The following is a 20,279-nucleotide window of genomic DNA, read 5'->3' as shown; positions in this document are numbered from 1 at the left end:
AGGGAGCGAACCCAACCTCCCTTGGGAGGGAGTTCCACAGCCTGGGAGCAGACACTGAAAAGGCCTTCTTTCACATTGCCACCAAATGTGCCTCTGATGGTGGCAGTCTTGAAAGAAGGGCCTCTCCAAAAGATCTTAAGGACCAGGCAGGCTCATATGGAAGAAGGCAGTCTCTCAGGTAGCCTGGTCCCAAGCTCTATAGGACTTTAGCACAGATTACTTGAATAAGGACAGGGAAATAATATAACAATTGGGTGACATTCACTCTAGGTTTAGCACTTCAGTTAATTGATAACTCAAATATTGCCAGTCAGCCACCTATTATAACTTTCCCCAATCTGGTGCCTCCAAACTGATTCCCTCCAGTTGAGCCCCCACAATCCCCAGCCAGCATGGCCAGTGATCAGGAATGCTGGTACTTGTAATCCAACACATCTGGATTACAAAGGAGTAGTTTCTGTTCCTTTGCTTTATTTCCATTTTAATTTCTTTTAATTACAACTATTGGCTGATCCTGGTGCTCCAAGATAAAAGCCAAAAGAACTGTTAAGTGAATCATTCAAGTTTATAGAAACCTTGCCTAGTTTTGTTAAGTTAAAATACTGCATTTCATTTTTTCAGTTAGTTTCCTTGTTTCCACAATAACATTTAACTAATGTTGCTTTTGTAGTTAGCAGAACTATCAAACCTACTGATGATTAAATTATCTTCTTTGCTGCAATGAAGTTAATATTTAATCGTGATCTGACCATTTTAGGCCAATGTGTGGTCAAATGTCCAATCCTCTTTCCCTTACTTTCCCATCTGAGCAGTGTGTAAATATATGTGATATTTGGGGTCCCCCACCCCAAGCTTATCTTGCATTTCAACAACCAGAAATGCATCTCAACAAGTTTTACAGCCCCACCCCACCCCACCCCAACCCTTTTCTCCTGCACCACCTTTTTGTGCGAGCTCAGCTTTGAGACTTCCATATTGTTTTTCTTCCATATTTTTTTGGATGGCTTGTTATTGAGCTGATTACTAAGAAAGGCCAGGAAGCAAATGGCAGCGCTTACCCTTTAAATCCCTTCAGGGCAGGGCATCTCCAGTGGGTATGCCCTAAATTACATGAAGGGGTGTAGCACTGGCTGACAAAACAATAAGGGGGGGGGCACAGGCTTTGCAGTTCCTTTCATTCTAATTTGGTGAGCAAGAAAGCAAATGCTACGGCAGGGAATGTTGTGACAAATGTGTTTTTGGAAAACACATATCTACTCTTTTGGAAATCGCTTGGGCCTGTGGCATTTATAACATGCCAACAGCAGGAGCGGAAACGGAGGCATTGCTGAAAACAATGGGTGCTTTTCAAGTGGCAGTGTTTTTAAAATAAGCAATTACATTTGTCCTCTCTATAATTTTTGGGAAGTATCCATTACTTTGGACTTTGTTCATAGGTGAAGGTAAGGTTCTGTTCGGTGAAAGGTTGGCTGCATTGGGGACCTCAATTCATTCTGAGGCAGAAAGCTGAATTCTGAATACAGGCGTTTAAGCTGGATTTCAAACAACTTTTCCAAAGTGACTTTAATGACATGCAAATTGCAACCAATCACAACCAAGTTGGCGCACTAACATTCTGAAATTCCTGTTCCTGAAATCACAAACATCTGGCACCCTGTATCTCCAATTTTTATCTTTAAACACTGGAGAAATGAGAGTATTTATTTTAACTGCTGGCTAAAAGTTGTAATATAGTTAAAGACGATTGGTTATAGCCACTGTGAGTCCTACTTAGAGGAGACCCATTGAAATGAATGGGATTTAAGTTAGAGTAACATTGGATATGATCCTATGCTATTGCAGGTGAAACAGCTGCAGAATAAAGATTGTTTTATAAGCCTCAGCCCTTGATGAATGGGATTTATGTGGAAATTTGTCTTGATTTTTTCAAACTCCTGTTTTAGTAATTCATTTATTTTCAGTTCAGATTTGTTTCAGCCACTGGCCATAACCTAAAATTGCCAGGGGGTCAACGCTTTTGCTGCTGTGTTACTGAAATTCAGTGGCAAATTGCTGCGTTTCCACAATTACTAGTTATTGTGCTAGTAAGAGTTAGTTATATTGAGGAAGTATTGATTTATGCTAGCGCAACATCATTAAAGCAGCAATCCTACCGGGATAAGCAGCCGCCTCCGAACTCGGAGGCAACCGCCTATCCAATGCAGGGGCAGGAGAAGCTCGGAGGGGATCATTCCCTCCGCGCTTCAGCCGCCCTGCATTTGTGCCTAGACAGCCGGTTTTGGCTGTCTAGCTGCGGGAAGTCGGAGTGTGGGAAGTGGTGGCTGGACAACATGTTGGATGTGTCGTACTGGATTTCTAACTTCCCTGCCCCAGCATGCCCCCAGGAATGCCCCATTTTTGACCAGAGGCCATGGCATTACACCGTAAGTCTAGCACTGAGATAGTACCCCAGGTTTTTCAAGAATCATACTTTATCAACTCAATGAAGTTAGTAATCCTTGTCAATTTGAATTAACAATTGTTGAGTATTTCAGCTGTACGCTCTTGCTGACTATTATCATTGACATGTGGGCAGTATATTTCCTGTATAGATCTGTAATGCAATTCTGCACACAGTGCAACTGAAGTGAATAGAACTTCAATGCAGTTGAAATCAATAGAATTTAAACAACCCAACTAGATGTGTCCGGTGCCCTGTTTCCTGTAGCGGCCAACTAGATGCCCATGGGAGGCCCTTAAGCAGAACAAGAATGCAATACACCCTCCCACTCATGTTCCCCAACAACTGGTATACAGAGAAATACTGACTCTGATACTGGAGATAGCATATAGCCATCATGACTAATAGCCATTGACTTTGTCTAATTCCCTTTCAAAGCCATCTAAACTAGTGAAGAATACCACATCTTGTGGCAGTGAATTCCACACATTAACTACGTGCTTTATGAAGAACTATTTCTTTCTGTCTGTCCTGAGTCTCCCACTATTCAGCTTCAGTGGATGACCCCATGTTCTAGTATTATGAGAGAGGGAGAAAAATGTCTCCTTATCCACTTTCTCCACACCATGCATGATTTTATACACCTCTGCCCTCTCCCCTCGCTCACCTTTTTCTAAGCTAAAGATCCCCAAATGTTGTAACTTTTCCTCATATTGTTGCAGAAATCAACTCTTTTTCCTTCACTCCGTGGTCTCCCTGACTCTTGATTTCTGCAACAATATGAAAGTTGTTCCAGCTCCTTAATCAGTTTGGTTTCCCTTTTCTTTACTTTTACCACCTCTACAATATTCTTTTTGAGATTAAGTGAGTAAAAATGTATATAGTATCTCCCATGTGGGTGCTCAACAGATTTTTACGAAGGCATTACAGTATTGGCACTTTTATTTTCAATCCCTTTGCTAATAGTCAATGGTTTTGAGCTTTTTCAAAATAGTGATAGCTAGAAGAATATTGTGAGTGAAGGAAGGAAGGAAGCAGTGGGATACAGGAAAGACAATGCAAACGGGAAAGAATTAGAATGAGAGAAATGTTGAAGAAAGGACATGACTCAGTAGCTGGAAGGAAGGGCAAGTGAGACATATAAGTGAAAGTGACCTCAAGTGTCAGAGTTTGAAAATATAAGGTAAAGGTGAAACTGAGCTTTCAGTGACTTGTAAAAGTTACATCAGAGTCTTTTCTCTTTTTATATACTACTACTGTTTATTACTTAGCATTTATACGGCATTTTCAAAAGCTCTGTGCAATACTTTTTAAAAATGCCAGTCCCCATCTCCAGGCTTACAAACAAAATCTATATAATATTAGGGAAGAGGAGGACTACACAAAAGGAAAATGGTGTTATGGTGGTAGATCCGTGACATGGCGAAGGAAGAATGAGCAACACACAAAGGCATGTAGTTGAAAAGCCAGGACCAAGGGAGATGTATCTGGAGGCAGGATGTTCTAAAGAAATGGAATAGAAAGAGGAAAAGGATGATGGTCTGAATGGAAGAAGAAACATCAGGCTATATGAGTAATCATAGATTTAATAAGGGTTAATGTTATTAGATGAATATAAACCTAAGTTTGGCAGGATTCAAGTGTCCCCACATCTCTTGAGAGCTTTGGTCTCTGATAATCCTTCAAAATCTTGCCTACTCCTATCTTTGTCTTCAAGAAATCTGATAATATAGAGACAATCAGGGACTAAACTGAATGCAGCTGAATAACTTCAGTAGCCACACGGAACCTGTGCAGCTATATTCAAGATGGTTATGTGTACCATGTTTGCTGCCATCTTGGATGTGGCTCAGATTCCTCTCATCATGTGTATATCTACTGCTGTCTTGATTGTGGCCATACATGCTCACTATGGGGGTGAGGGATGTTGTGGAGAAACTAGGAGATCACACTTCCCAAACCTGGTGCCCTCCAGATGTTCTAGACAACAACTCCCATCATTGCCCATGCTGCTTGGGGCTGATGGGAGTTATAATCCAAAACATCTGGAGGGCATCATGTTGGGGAACATTGCAGTAGTTAAGTAATGCTGTTATTGGCATCTTTGCTTATTCTTAACAAAATCAGGTCTGTGATGGTACAGTAGCAAAGTAAATTAATATAAGACAGAAGAGAGGACTGCCATTTTGGATATTTAATAGCATTCATGTTGTAAGACAAAGCAAAAGTAGGGTGGTGGGTAATATGCACAAATGGGTAACGGTTGGTCATATTTAGGGCAGAAATATCCTTAGTTTCCCTCTCCCTAAAACTCTCATCTTTCTGTTCTGCAGCCATATAGAGAAAATTACAACATGGCAAGATCCTCGAAAGACCATGACCCAGACATTGAATCACATGAGCCATCATCCTTCAGCCACTTCGACCCCAGTAACACAGCGATCAATGGCTATGTCGCAACCCAACCTTGGTGAGTAATGGGATGGTTAGAAAGGGAAAAGGATTCTCCAGAAGCAGCAAAGTTCCAAATAATGAAGAGCTGCCCATTTGACCCCTTTTATTGACAATCAGTAGGACAGCTGAGGGATGCATGTCTTGTGATCCATGACCTAGAGCAGGGGTGGGCAGCTTGTGTCCCACAAAGATGTTTTGGTCTACAACTTCCATAAGCCCTAGCCAGCATAGCCAATGGCGAGGTATGATGGGAGTTGTAGGTGCAAACATCTGGAGGGCCACAAATTGCTTACTCCTGAACTAGAGTAGTCTGCCTTTTTACCTAAGGCCCTCAATGGGTGGGGGTCAGAGCGTCCCTTGATGGCTGTCCATGTCTCCCTATGGAATTCTTCCTTGGTTTCAGGATCACTGGCGTAGTAAGAAAATGTGGGTTTTGGGGGTAGTTCATTGATGTTCTGGTAGTTTATTGTCAATTGTTTCAAACTGTTCTAAATTTTTATATGTTAAAAATGTTATATTATGTTTGATCATGTTGTATTTTAGGGTTTTAATTTTTGTGAGCCACCCAGAGAGCTTTGGCTATTGGCCATATAGAAACGTAATGAATGAATGTCTGAATTTTGGACTGAAATGAGTATACCATGTGCTAGAGAAACCATATTAATTGGTGAATGGCTGGTTTACATATCTATGTTCAGCTCACTTGGTCCTCTTCCAATGTGGCCTGTGGATAAACTCACAGGTTTGCAACAGTTAACCTTTAACAGGATTGAAGCAGTATGCTTATGCCCACCTATAATCTACACTAAATGTTGTTGATGTTCTATTAAATTAAGCAAAGACAAGCCCTCTACCCCTTTCTTTCCTTTCTGTTGACAACTGTCACAGCAATGGATATTTGAAGTGTAAAAGGGGGTGGGTGGTTGCTTTGTGAGTCACTGGGTAGTAACAGATGTATCATGAGAATTAAATATAAAGAAAAAAACGAATAAACTCCAATGGCTAGGGCACAATTTAGTGAGTCATACTAAACGGTAATTGTGAGCTTGTTTCCTGCAATATCCTGAGGATCAGGGTGAGTAACATGTTATTAAAAACTGAAATTAATCCTCTGCCACCACTTGCTTAACACTGATAATGACACAGCGATCCATACAGAAGTTTAAAGTAGTTTCTCAAACATGGTTGACAAACCTCCAGTGGAAGAGAGATAATTGGCAAAACAGCCCCTTCCATATACACATTTTGCATCCTTGACATTTGGCCAGGTATTGAAGACATTTTTGAATAACTTTTCCTCAGTGTTAATGGTAGTGTTAAGGCCATCTGAGGGTCAAACTACACATTACGTTAATTGTGTAGCATGTAGTTGAGGGTGTGTGTGTTTTTTTTACTGTAGAGTAAGTGCGCACTGCCCCTGTTTGGATTGAGACCACTTCAACCTTTCCCCACTGCCACTACCACTGTTTGTTTGTTTTCAAAATCCCTGGTGGTAGTTTTAAAAAAAGAAAAAAGGCCTCCATTGACACCATTGACTTGTTTCCTTTTTTTGACCCCTGTACAGGGCGTGGAGGAATAATGGCAGGGAAGGTTTAATTCTTCCCTCCTGGTGTGCTGATCTGAATTAGGGCCATGTGTACTTACTCTACAGTAAAAAAAAACACTCACCTGATTATCCTCAGCTATGCAATTAACATAACATGTAGTTTTACCTTTAGTGATTATGAGAGGATATTGAGGTTTCTCACATGTGGAATGCAAGATCCTTCAGGCTTTATGAAACAAAACCACCCAAACTAAGCAAATTGGGAAGAATTCATTATTGGAAAATGAATGCAAGATTGCTCTTTTCAACAAGGGTGTATTCGTTCAGCATCGCTGCCACTAGGATTGAGGTGAGCTGGCCTGCAATTCATACAGGGCTCCAGCTGGGTGCATACACCGTCCCATGCTGGATCTTGTTTTTCTTGGGGTCATTTAGAAGGCATGCTCATGTTGGATACTGTCATTATAGATGGCCTACCAAGTGCATGGGAAGCCTGATCTTGAATGCTTCCTAAGTGGATTGCTAGTAGTGTTGCAGCTGAATGAATATGGTGGCAGGTATCCTTCAATGGAGGTAGTTAAACAGAGGGTGTCAGGGTTTCTGTATCCTGTTGAGCAGGGCATTGGACTAGATGACTTCCAAGGAGCCTTCCAAATCTATGATTCTGTGAACATAGCCATTTGATTGCACAAAGGCACTTTGTCTTTTAGACAAATTTGTCCTTATATCTTGGAACACTCAACAGTGGCCACAAGACTGGAAAAGGTCAGTTTACATTCCAATTCCAAAGAAGGGCAATGCCAAAGAGTGTTCAAACTACCATACAATTGCACTCATTTCACATGCCAGCAAGGTTATGCTCAAAATCCTACAAGCTAGGCTTCAGCAGTATGTGAACCGAGAACTACCGGAAGTACAAGCTGGGTTACAAAGAGGAACTAGAGATCAAATCGCCAACATTCGCTGAATCATGGAGAAAGCAAGAGAATTCCAGAAAAATGTCTATTTCTGCTTCATTGACTACACTAAAGCCTTTGATTGTGTGGATCACAACAAACTGTAGCAAATTCTGAAAGAGATGGGAGTACCAGACCACCTTACCTGTCTCCTGAGAAACCTGTACAAGGATCAAGAAGCAACAGTAAGAACCGGACATGGAACAACCAATTGGTTCAAAATTGGGAAAGGAGTACGACAAGGCTGCATATTGTCGCCCTGCTTATTTAACTTATATGCAGAGTACATCATGAGAAATGCCAGGTTGGATGAATCACAGGTCGGAATTAAGATTGCCGGTAGAATTATCAACAGCCTCAGATATGCAGACGATACCACCCTAATGGCAGAAAGCAAAGAGGATCTAAAGAGCCTCTTGTTGAGGGTGAAAGTGGAGAGTGCAAAAGCTGGTTTGAAACTCAACATTAACAAAACTAAGATCGTGGCATCTGGCTCCATCACTTCCTGGCATATAGAAGGGGAAGAAATGGAAGCCGTGACAGATTTTATTTTCTTGGGCTCCATGATCACCGCAGACGGTGACTGTAGCCATGAAATTAAAAGACACTTGCTCGTTGGGAGGAAAGCTATGGCAAACCTAGGCAGCATAGTAAGAAGCAGAGACATCACCTTGCCGACAAAGGGCCACATAGTCAAAGCTATGGTTTTCCCAGTAGTAACATATGGCTGTGAGTGCTGGACTATAAGGAAGGAGCACCGAAGAATCGATGCTTTTGAATTGTGGTGCTGGAGAAGACTCTTACGAGTCCCCTGGACTGCAAGGAGGTCAAATCAGTCCATCCTAAAGGAAATCAACCCTGAGTGCTCATTGGAAGGACAGATACTGAAGCTGAAGCTTCAGCTATTGGGTGGTATAGAAATGAAATAAATAAATAAATAAAAAGAAGCTCAAATATTTTGGCCACCAAATGCGAAGAGAAAAGTCACTGGAAAAGTTACCGATGCTGGGAAAGATTGAAGGCAAAAGGAGAAGGGGACGGCAGAGGATGAGATGGCTAGATAGCATCACCGATGCAATGAAGATGAACTTGAGCACACTCCGGGAGAGAGCGGAGGACAGGAAGGCCTGGCGTGCTATGGTCCATGGGGTCACGAAGAGTTGGACACGACTTAACGACCGAACAACAAGTCCTTATATCAGAGCTTAGACTGCATTCCTGTATGCACTTACCTGGAGTAAGTCCCATTGAACTCAGTTGGAGCTACTTCTGAGTAGCCATGCATAGGATTGTGCTGTGCATCTTTCTTTTATGAGCTGTAGTTACAAGTAACCTTTTAACCAGAATCTGAAGTGGGTTTTCAAAACCTGAATAAGAGGGATGCTGGTTAACATTAACTAGAGTTAACACCTGCACAGATGCTAATACTAAACTATGGTTAAAGGTGACAAGGGAAGGGAATTCATGCTTGGAAGGGACAGGAGCATGCATTTCCAAACATAGGAAGCTACCTTATACGGAGTCAGACATTGGTCCATCTAGTTCAGTATTATTTACACTGAGTGGCAGTGGCTCTCCAGGGTTTCAGGTAGGTCCTTCCCAGCACCACCTGGAGATCCCAGGGATTGAACTTGGATCATTTGCACGCAAAAGCTATGCTCTACCACTGAGCTGTGTCTTGGTTCCTAATTTGCAAATGATGGTTTCCAGGGATTCAATGCTTGTAGTTCTGTGGCAGTAAGTTTCCATTTTGTAGCCAAAGGAGGAAGGCCATGTCCCTTGCTTTTTGGTCACATCCCAGTGTTGTAAAATTCATTTTGTTGGGTTCATATGAGGCATTTTAAAGCAAGCAGTTTTTTGGAACAGTGCTTGAGCCCTGAAGCCAAACCTCTTGTGCCAACATCCCACCAGACAACACAAGCGGAATGGAAACTGGATAAGAAGTCAAAACCACCCTTCTGGCAATAGTCGGTTCAAAACCTTTTAGCAAAAGCAGGCAACACCTCTGTCTGTTGCCCTAGGATGTTTCAGCACCATAGGAATTAAAAAATTCTTTTGAAGATATGCCATGGACAAGGTGGTGGCTACATTTTTTCCAGGTCTGTGTCCTGGCCTGCTCTTCCAGCTACAAACGTGTGTGTGTGTGTGTTTTGTGTTTATCTTGTGTTGTTTCCGATGATGAGATGGAAAATTTGGCTCTTCCTATATGGCTTGCCTGGTTTTGGTTTATATCAACCCTTCATCTTCATTTCCAGGGAAGTACACAAAAGCGCTTGTAAATGTTTCATTAGCAACAATGTACCCAAGTCATAGTAATCCCAGATAAGTCTGAGGCAAAAATTAATTGAAGTTCACAGTCGTTCTTAAAGGGGCTCTGTTCTGCTTCTCCTGTTGTTTTTGTGATTGTGATTCATGACACACACGTGTGTACACACACACACACACACACACACACGAGCTAAACATCTGTAGGTCAGTATCTCTGAGATCTCTACTGGTGTGTGTTAATTCTATTATTTCTTCATGACGTATATACCTCTAGTGCTTATGGCAAGAATATCTTCTCTAGTGTACTCACGCACTGTACAATCGATATTGATACTGGAACTGTCTTATGCTGGGACTGGATACTGGAACTGTCCTATGCTTCTTTCTCCTAATATGGTTATACAGAAGAAACAGATTCCTAGACTACAAGGAGGTTTATATTTTAGTATTTCAGTGGGAACTTTCCAAATGATAAACAATTTGGTTGTTCTGTTCCTGGTTGTTTATACTAAGAGAGTGTGTAACATTTTATGATTAAGTTTTATATTTATGTCTATAGTGTCCCCAAAGAAGGATTTATTCCAAAATGTGTTGGGTTTAATTAATATTTCCCTGTGTACCAGGAAGTTGCCTCTCTTTTTATTCCTTTGAAAATGAGGGCCAAACTAGGAGAGATATGTGATCAGATCTCTCATCTCTTTAAATGTTAGCAAACAGCCATAGCAGAGGGGGAATTTGGATTGGGACTTTGCCATTTGGGGAGGGGGGGGCTAACCCTTTCCCCCAGCAAAAATCTCTCCTCCCCCCTTTCCAAGCCACACAGGCTGTAAATGTAGGTTTCCTCTTGACAAATAGTTTTCTGAAATGACTGGCATCTTTGACAAGCGATTCTCCAAAATCTCTAGAAAGGGGATTCCTGCACCCTATCTTAAAACAATTCTTAACACATAATCAGTGCTAAATATGGCTGTTTATTTCTGTGCTATATTCCATCTCCAGCATGCTCCATGATCTATTCCAGCTGCTCTTGCCTTCTAATTGTCAAAAGCTGTAGGTGTTGGCTTTACAGAGTGCTCTCAGTATAGCTGAATGTAACCCACGTTCTTTCATAGATAGCGCCTTTCCTTATGCGATGTGTGGTGGCTGTGCAAACAGTCTGCATGTTCAAGCTTTTCAGAGTCAACAGATGGACGGTAAAATATAAAGAGCACGTCCTTCATTGACTGATGGTTTCCAAGTTCTTCGTGGTCTCTGTGTAGACTCACACATAAGAAAACCTGTCCCGTCACAGTGTGTCTTGGCAACATCCTAGAGCTAGACCATAGAGATGTTTGGCAGTAGGATCCATCCTTTCAGGTCCTGTGGGTGTGCCCAAAGGGGTGGATCCCACTCCTTCCCGCTTGGTGGTTCTCTCAGCAGTAGCATCATGAAGCATATTCTCTTGGTCCATGCAGAGGTGAGCAAGGCCTGTAGTTTTTCTTTCTGTTTCTCTCTTCTCAGTTTGCATTGTTCTACCCTTCTGTTAGTTTTGAGTTTTTGTTTTCCTTTCAGGTAGTGTGCCTTAGGGTGCAATCCCATGGGGATGGCTGTAAACCTCCAAACTTGGAGGCTGAGGGCGATCCAGTGCAGAAAAGGAGGAGTGGTAGAGGCTATCTTCACCTCTGCACTCCTCCCACTCTGTATTTCAGCTACACGGGCTTTTCGCCCATCTACTACCTGAGGCGTCGGGGAGGAGGAGGGAAGGAGGTCGGGGAGGCCGGAGGATTCCTTGTAAGCTGGCTTTTTGTCCTCAGAAAGACAGCCAGCCCGATTCTTTCCACCTTGGCTGTGAAGGGGAGGGGGAGGGGAGCTCAGACTCCTGGGTTCAAGGTCCGAGCGCTGGGTCCAACCTCAGATCCAGGAATTCAAACTATCCTAGGGCCCCCCAGACACTGTCTAAGAGCCATAGGATTGCTCTCCCCATCGTTTTTTTAGCTCCTTCCCCTAGGGATGCTGGAGAAATTCAAGATGGATTAAAATGAGCTCAAATTTCTAATAATCTGACCTGCGGGATCCACTGCAGAGCAGCCCCCTCAGGCCATGCGGAGTCTGTGGACTTCGGGTGTTTTTTTACGCATATAAATCTGTAGAACAATACGTAAGTTTCTGCTAAGGAAACATTGAATGGAATGAGGGACAATACACTAAATGTTATGTACTGAGGTAAATTATGTAAATACTTACATAATTATTTCTGTATTTTTCTGTATGACAAAAAAAAAATGTTCGCATCTGTCTGTGGGTGGATGACGGAATGAAAGGCACCTGACAATCCACAAAACACAGACAGAGCGGATTTTACACAGTTCGTACATCCCTACCTTCTCCCAGGACTGATGCATTTGTGTTGAATGGGATTGTAAAGTTAGCTTTTATTGCTTTGGGGCTTGCAGCAGCAGCATTTATAACTTGCCTTTTGAGATACAAATCCTTCTAAGGCATTTTACAAGTAACATCAAAATACACTAAAATCACTATAAAAATATCAAACTATAAGACATCAGGATTCTTCCCACATGGGTGTTGGTGGTAGATGGACCTATGGGGACAATCCAGCTGGAGCAAGCTTTGAGGTGGTCTTCACCTACCTCCTCCTTGTCCCTGGAATCCTTCCCACAGGATAATTGGTAGCAGATGGTTCTGTCCATAGGATGGGGCAGTCCGTCTGGAGCAGGCTGTGAGGTCTTCTTTGCCTACCCACCTCACTCACTCTCCTCTTTGGAGTGTTGTTAGGTTAGCTGGCATTAATTCCATTATGCATCATTATATTACTCCATCATTACTTTTTAAATCGCAGAGTACTTGATATGACTGTGGTCTCTGACTTGGTTGCTGTTAAAGGCACAGTTATAAAGGTTTGTTAAAAAGTTGGCAGCCTTACTGTGTAATGGCTGCAAAACAAACTGGAATTCCATGGTGTTAGAGACAGCTTTGTAATATTAGGGTAACAATAGAGGCAAGACCTTGAGAGGGGTCCCATAACTTTTAGAGACTTGCATAGAAGAAGGAACTTCATCAGTGCTACTTTCCCCCCATCACAATGTTGCAAAGTCAGCAGAAACTGCACTTTGTGAAATTTTCCCTTTCTTTGCAACTCTTAAACGTTTAGCCCTAGAATCCCTAAAAACAACCTGAAGAACCTTGATTGGGATGGCCAAAGACAAAGGAGGACATTGCCCCCATACTTTTGTTCTGCTTGTACCTCTTGGTCTCCTTTCCCAGAGGTCTTGCTGGCACCAAAACATTCCTGCTGATGCTACTTTGTCTTTCCTCCCAGTTGGCAGTTCAGCAAGAACATAAGAAGCACCCCCCACCCCCACTTTCAAGCCGAAAAGGAATTCCTATATGACCTCCCTACTTGGCTGTCTGCAATGCTGGCCTGCCAGATGAGCTGTAGGGCCTCAGCAATCATTCCTGTGATGAGATTGATGGGAGGAAAGTTGAAAAGCTTGTCCGTGGTTGGAACTGGGTGCCAGGTGAGAAGTGTCAAGGAAAAGCAGGACAAGTTGCCACTGAGTCGAGAGTCCTGCCTGTGTTTCCCAAGTGTACTGCACCACCAGGTCTCCAATACTTTTCCTCCTTAAACTGTTTTCTCCTTTGGTGGCTTCCACTTGCAATGTGAAAGTGGTGTTCAGCCACTGTTTCTTTGCTTGGCTTTGTGGCCCAGAAGTGGCCCAGTTCTCATGCGTAAATAGGAGTTGGGTGGCTACATGAAATTCAGCTGCGTGGTGGGAGACCTAGCTGGCAAGCTCCCCTAAAAAAGAAAAGAGTCCAGTGGCACTTTCAAGAGTAACAGATTTCTTGTAGCACACGGTTTCATAGACTACAGCCTACTTCATCAGATGCATGAAATCTTACCTTCAGCTGGCAGATTATATATAAGATACATGTGTACACAAACTGTGTGTATGTACATACATCTGCAGATACCCCCCACACACATACACAGGTAAAGAGAATAGTCTGTCACAGCTCCCTGTGTGGTTTTAGCAATTTCACTGTGCCAGCACAAACAGCCATTTTTTAAAAAAACATGTTTGCATTGGTTTGGTGAAAATTGCCAAAAACCTGTGTGGGAAACTGCTGCACATTGAGCTGTTTCACATGAATGCATCACTGCACAGAGCTGCCTACATGCAGTTGCATTTCAAGTGGCCACACACACGGCTATTCATGTGTAACTTTTCCCCCCAGTAAAGGACAGCGAATAGATGTGCATGGTTTGTGAGTGATAAATAAGTACTGAATTGCAAAATGCTGCTATGTACACAGACAAACGCAAATCTGTTTTCCCTTCTGGGCATATATGCATGTGTGTGGGCACATATGTGTGTGTATGTGCATAATATTTATGATGAATCAAGTCCTAATATGCTGCTGTATGCAAATTGGTGATGCTGGCAACATAATTGTGATCTTACAGAATGTAATAGGTAGTCATAACTGATAGAGATATATTTTCTTAATGTTTTTCATAATTAGATATATGTATTAAAATAATTACTTGATGTTGTGGTATTGTGTATACTTACCCTTAGGTACTATTCTCAAAGCATTTGATGAGACACACACACACACACACACACACACACACACGTGCTACAGATGTCTATGTTAAATTTTCATGGGACATGGTGGTAGGGAATAAAGAGGGGCAGCTCAGATAGAAGCCACTGTTAGATCCCCTTTGCTCTGCCTGGAAAGTACCCACTTTGATCAGCGGGGCTATGACAAGCAATCCCAGACTTGACTCCATGGATACTTTCCATGTTTTTGCTCCCCCCCGCCAAGCTAGCAGGAAACCCTACAAATAAAACATAGTGTAAACCTCTGTAACAACAATAAACGGATGAACCATACTTTCCATATCCTGCTGTAATACAGGGGATGTGACTGTCAGAGTTGGTGATGTTCAGATTTGGATGCATTAGTCATACGAAACTCCCAGAGATAAGGAGAACTAAGTTATCTTGGCCAAAGCTGGCATTTGCTACAATCTAGCTGAAATTTTGAGAGGGGACAGGTTATCCCCTGGCCCAGCCTTGGCTATATCTGTGCTCCACCTGTGCCATAACAGCAATTCCTGTTTCAAGCTGTGTTTGATCACTGGATATCCTGAAATGAACTGACAGGTGGTGCCAGATAGGATTGAGATAAATCATGAATTTCAAAGCTGTTTTCTGGTGAAGAAGTATACATTTATAAGACAACCCAAACCACTTCTGCCCATTTTGTACAACTCTGCCCAGTCAATGAAAAACCTGGCTAAGGGTGGAATCCTATGCATGTTTAGACAGAAAAAAGTCCTACAACTCCTAGCATTCCCCAGCCAGCCATTCTGGCTGGGGAATGCTGGGAGTTGTAGGACTTTTTTCTGTCTAAACATGCATAAGATTGCCCTTTAAAAGATTTTGCTTCACAGTCTAATTTAGACAGCCCTACTTTCTCAAATGTGGTGCGCCACACAGAAACAGTAAGACACTTGTGAGATCCAGTGTGGTATAATGCCTAGAGACTTAGCCTGAGGAGAAAAGCCCCAAGTTCACATCCCCACTAAGTTATGAATCTGACTGAGTGACTTCAAGCCTTTGTCTCTTGCACTCTAACCTATCTCGCAGGGTTGTGATGAGTACAGAGGAGAACGACCCCTATGGATGTACAGAGGGGAATAACCCATATGGGCTCAATAGAAGTATGATAAATTTACATGTGCTTTACCCTGAGCGTCACTTAATGAATCACATGAAGCTTGTTCATGCCAGAACTGGCACTTAGGATATGCCAGGACTAGGGTGGCCATGTTATCCTCTTTTTACAGAGGACTGTCCTTTATGTGAATTGCTGCTACAGGACCGTCCTCTATTTGAAGAGCTGAACTGTCCAATTCCGGTTTAAAAATAAAGAACTATGACAGTGGTTGTCCACAAGCAGTTAGAACCGGAACAACAGAATGAGCAGGCAGGCAGGCAGACGGGTCACCTAATCATAGTCTTCCATATTATGGTGAGATGTTATATATTTTATTTAAATTGTAATAATTATTTCTAAATTTGCCTCTATACATATAAATTAGCATCTGCAAATTTTATTCAAATTGATGGACCACTTTTGTCCTCTATTTTTGGTGATACATTTCCTCGTTTTTTGGAAATATATAATTGGCCACCCTAACCAGTATTGGCCATATATGCATAATTAAATCAGTGGATGGTCTAAGACAGAGGTGGATGGATTTCAGACACACAAGATCTACCATGGTTTTTAGTAGATTGCTGACTCGAGATGGGTATCACTCATGCACCCTCTGAGCGATACATTGAGTAACCTGCATATACAAATACAAATCTACATCTGAGTTACTACAGATCAGGGATTCTGGCATAAACCTCTAAAGCTGCCCAGCAGAGCTGCACAAAGACCTGGTCAAAGGCAACAATTAATACTCCTGTTTTACAGATGATGGAGGACATGGCAGCTGAAAGATAAGTGATTAGCAGAAGGTCAGCCACAGCAGATAATTTACTTGTTTTTACTTGCAGTTCTACTTGTTAAACAATTGGGAGTCAGTAACCCTTGCCAAGCTACTGCAAATCATTTAGAGATCTACCCGTAAATTCTGATCTACCTTCTGCCAGCTTTTGATGTAAGGAGGAAATAAACAGGACCACTTCTATGGGCAGTAGCTTTTTAGTGGTGCTAATTTGTGGTAGCAAGGTCTAAACCAGTTTGGGATAGTAAGGTATAAACTAATGTGGGGTCGTAACTTCTAAACCAGCCCTAACTGACTTCCATAGTTATGTTTAGAAAGGAATTCTTCCTGTCTTATGGCTTGGCTCATTTGCTTGAGCCATCTGGAGCTGTGTATCTTGCAGGTGTTTGGATATGCTCCTGGCAGCGCTGTGTGTATTCTGTGATTCTGCTGGACCTCACAGGCACTAAAACTGCTGCTGGGGAAGGCATTCACCATCCTAAGAACCTTGGCTTTAGAGATGTCACTTCAAAACAAGCTCCTATATATTAAGGCTGAAAAGCAGTGGTGTAGTGGAGCCAGGACAGTGGAGCTGTCAAGGCATTGGGACCTTTTGATTAGCAGGGACACTGATGTCATCTGCCACCCCTCTCAGACTGTTCCCTCTGAGCTTTCTTGCAGTCCTTACAGTGACTGGATTCAGACAACATGCTGTGGCTCGTTGTGGGTTATTTAAACCACCACAAGCCGCAGCACCTGGAGGCACCACATTGCGTATGCAACCCCCACTCAGGGGGTCTCATGTCGTGTGAACCCAGCAAGCATGGGTCATCTGAGGGTTAAGCAACCCTCACATAAACCCTAAAACAAAGGGCTGTTTAACCCTCACATAACCCATGCTCACTAGGTTCGCACAATACGACAACCCCTGAGCGAGGGTAGCATATTCAAAATGGCAACCGCACATGCCTCAGCTTCCGAGGGTTAGCATATTCAAAATGGCAACCGCACATGCCTCAGCTTCGTGGTTAAAGAATAACCCTCCCCAATAGCTGGGAGGTGAGAGTGGAATGGATTTTCACAGCAACAATATACTGTTGTGAGCTATTCCTTTTGTAATGCAAAGTATTTTGGGATGGCTTGGTCTTGAATGGGCAGGTAAGACACATTAGCTTTACAAAGGACCTACAAAAGATCAAGCTGCCTGCATTATTGGACTCACCCTGGGGGCTGTGGACACCGTCATGATGAGCACTTCAGAATTTACCATTACAAGACTGCTGAAACAAGAGACTTGAAAGCATGTTGGTGGCGCCTGGTAATAGTTTGAAAACCAGGATGGGAAATGGACTAAGTGGGAATTTCTCTGGGTGGGGTTTTGGTACCCCTCATAGCTTTTTGTCCTCTTCCCTGCCTAGCAGAAATTGTGCAATAGAAGCTGATTTATCAAGATTTCCATAATGTGTGCATGTTTATTCATTCATTTTATTTTATTTGAAGTATTTGCATGCTGCTCCTCAGCCAAAAATGTTCCCAGGGTGGCTTATATACAGTCAGGGCCAGAAATATTGGAACAAGGATAACTGTTCTGGCAGTTGGCCTCTGCACACCACCACATTGAAGTTGAAAGGAAACACACCCAGATGGGAGCGAAGTCAGGACTTGCAGCTGTAATTCAAGGGGTTTGACAAAAGTGGGGCACTAACCATTCAGGAAGGACAGCCAGTGGCATACACACACACCCATCGTTGGTGGCTCATAAGTAATGGAAGGAATGGCTAACAAGCAGCTGCATGGCCAGGTGTGGCCTGTTTCCTGGGTTCCCCGTGACCAATCAAGCAGATAAAAGGCCTGGAGGTGGTTCTGAGTGTTACATTTGCATTTGGTAGCTGTTCACTGGAACCCCCAACAGGAGGTCCAAAGAGGTGTCCGTGCGAGTGAAGGAGGCCATCATTAGGCTGAGGAAACAAAATAAACCCATCAGAGAGATAGTAAAAACCGTGGGAGTGGCCAACACAACAGTTTGGAACATCCTAAAAAAGAAGGCATTAACTGGCAAGCTCAGCAACAGCAAAAGGCCTGGAAGACCACGGAAGACAACTAAAGGGGATGACTGCAGAATTCTGCTCATGGTGAAGAGGAACCCTTTCACAACATCTAGCCAGGTCAAGAACACTCTTGAGGAGGTAGGCATGTCATTGTCAACATCTACAGTCAAGAGATGGCTTTATGAATATAAATACAGAGGCTTCACAACAAGGTGCAAACCACTGGCAACGCTCAAGAACAGAAAGGCCAGATTAGCCTTTGCCAGCAAACACCTAAAAAGGCCTGCCCAGTTCTGGAACAAGATTCTTTGGACTGATAAAACCAAGATTAATTTCTACCAGAATGATGGGAAGAGAAAAGTATGGAGAAGGAAAGGAACCGCTCATGATCCAAAGCATACCACATCATCTATCAAACATGGTGGAGGCAGTGTTATGGCATGGGCATGTATGGCTGCCAATGGAACCAGGTCACTGGTGTTTATTGATGAACTGACTGCTGAGAAAAGCAGCAGGATGAATTCTGAAGTGTATAGGGCTATACTTTCTGCTCAGATTCAGCTGAATGCTGCCAAACTGATAGGATGCCGCTTCATCTTGCAGATGGATGATGACCCAAAACATACAGCAAAAGCTGCCCAAGAGTTTCTCAAGGCAAAGAAGTGAGATGTTCTTCAATGGCCAAGTCAGTCACCTGATCTCAACCCAATAGAGCATGCTTTTCACTAACTGAAGACAAGACTGAAGGCAGAAAGACCTACAAACAAGCAGCAGCTAAAGGCAGCTACAGTAAAGGCCTGGCAAAGCATCTCGAGGAAGGAAACTCAGCATTAGTAGCAGTTGATAGCCTTTTCCCCCAGGAATTTGTCCAACCCCCTTTTAAAGCCATCCAAATTGATGGCCATCACTACATCCTGTAGTAGTGAATTCTACGTAGTTTTAACTATGCCTTGTGTGAAGAAGTACTTCCTTTTATCTGTCCTGAATCTCCCACCAATCAGCTTTATGGGATGACCCCACTGGGTTCTAGTATTATGAGAGAGGGAGAAAAATGTCTCCCTATCCATATTCTCCACACCACGCATAATTTTGTAGACCTCTGTCATGTGTCCCCTTACCCTCATTTTTTCCAAGCTAAGCAATCTCAGCTGTTGTAACCTTCTCTCATAGGGAAGATTCTCTAGCCCCTTGATCATTTTAGTTGGCCTTTTATGCACTTTTTCCAGCTCTGCAGTATCTATTTTTAGGTGTAGTGACCAGAACTGTACACAGTATTTCAAATGTAGTGGCACCATAGATTTGTATAAGGGCAGTATGATATTGGCAGTTTTATTCTCAGTTCCTTTTCTAATTATGCCTAACATGGAGGAATTTGGTTTTTCTTGGCTTATAATCTGAGTCACCTTGCTGCACAATGTAGAATTTCATCAAAGTTGCACACTAAGTACAACCCAGTGAAAACTTTAAGTGTGCACAAATGTAATTCCTAGAATTACAGACTAGAACAGTCTCACTCCATACATCCCACAGATCCACCTACATAATTAGGGCTGCAGTCCTAAAAACAATATGCTATGGAGTATGCTCCATTGAACACAGGGAGACTTACTTCTGAGTAAACCTGTATAGGATTGTTCATAATTTGCCATAAGCAGGAAGCAGGTATTATTATTATTATTATTATTATTATTATTATTATTATTATTATATCCCGCCTTTTTCCCAATACTGGGACTCAAGGCAGCCTTACAACATTAAAACTGCTACAATTAAAACCTATAAATAGAAATATAAATACAACTGTATAAAAGTTAAAAATATAATTAAATCATCAATATTAAAATTGTAAAGATATTAAAACATTAAAAGGCAACCAGAACAACAAAAATGGTATCCATACGTTGCATTTTCCCAGGTCCAGACTAGTTATCCCCAAAGGCCTGCTGGAACAAAGAAGTTTTTGCATGCCTGCGAAAACACATCAAGGAGGGTGCCACTCTCGCCTCCCTGGGAAAGGAGTTCCAGAGCCTTGGGGCAGCCACTGAGAAGTACCGAGAAT

At 42.5% G+C, this 20,279-nt stretch overlaps 1 protein-coding gene across 1 annotated transcript in view; it reads left to right on the top strand.

The window, feature by feature from the left end:
• The window catches only part of WWTR1 (WW domain containing transcription regulator 1), a 124,429-nt gene that overhangs the window by 65,830 nt on the left and 38,320 nt on the right, over positions 1–20,279 (top strand). The window contains exon 2 of the mRNA XM_084847268.1: positions 4,774–4,910. Coding sequence (XP_084703394.1) covers positions 4,774–4,910 — 137 coding nt within the window. The remainder of the gene's footprint in view (positions 1–4,773; positions 4,911–20,279) is intronic.

The sequence above is a fragment of the Heloderma suspectum genome, chromosome 3 (assembly GCF_057233095.1).
Source record: "Heloderma suspectum isolate Gila_16-S chromosome 3, 16-S_ref, whole genome shotgun sequence".
Classification (NCBI taxonomy): domain Eukaryota; kingdom Metazoa; phylum Chordata; class Lepidosauria; order Squamata; family Helodermatidae; genus Heloderma; species Heloderma suspectum.
The sequence above is the reverse complement of the archived record's forward strand: the minus strand, read 5'-3'. Positions and strand labels throughout refer to the sequence as shown.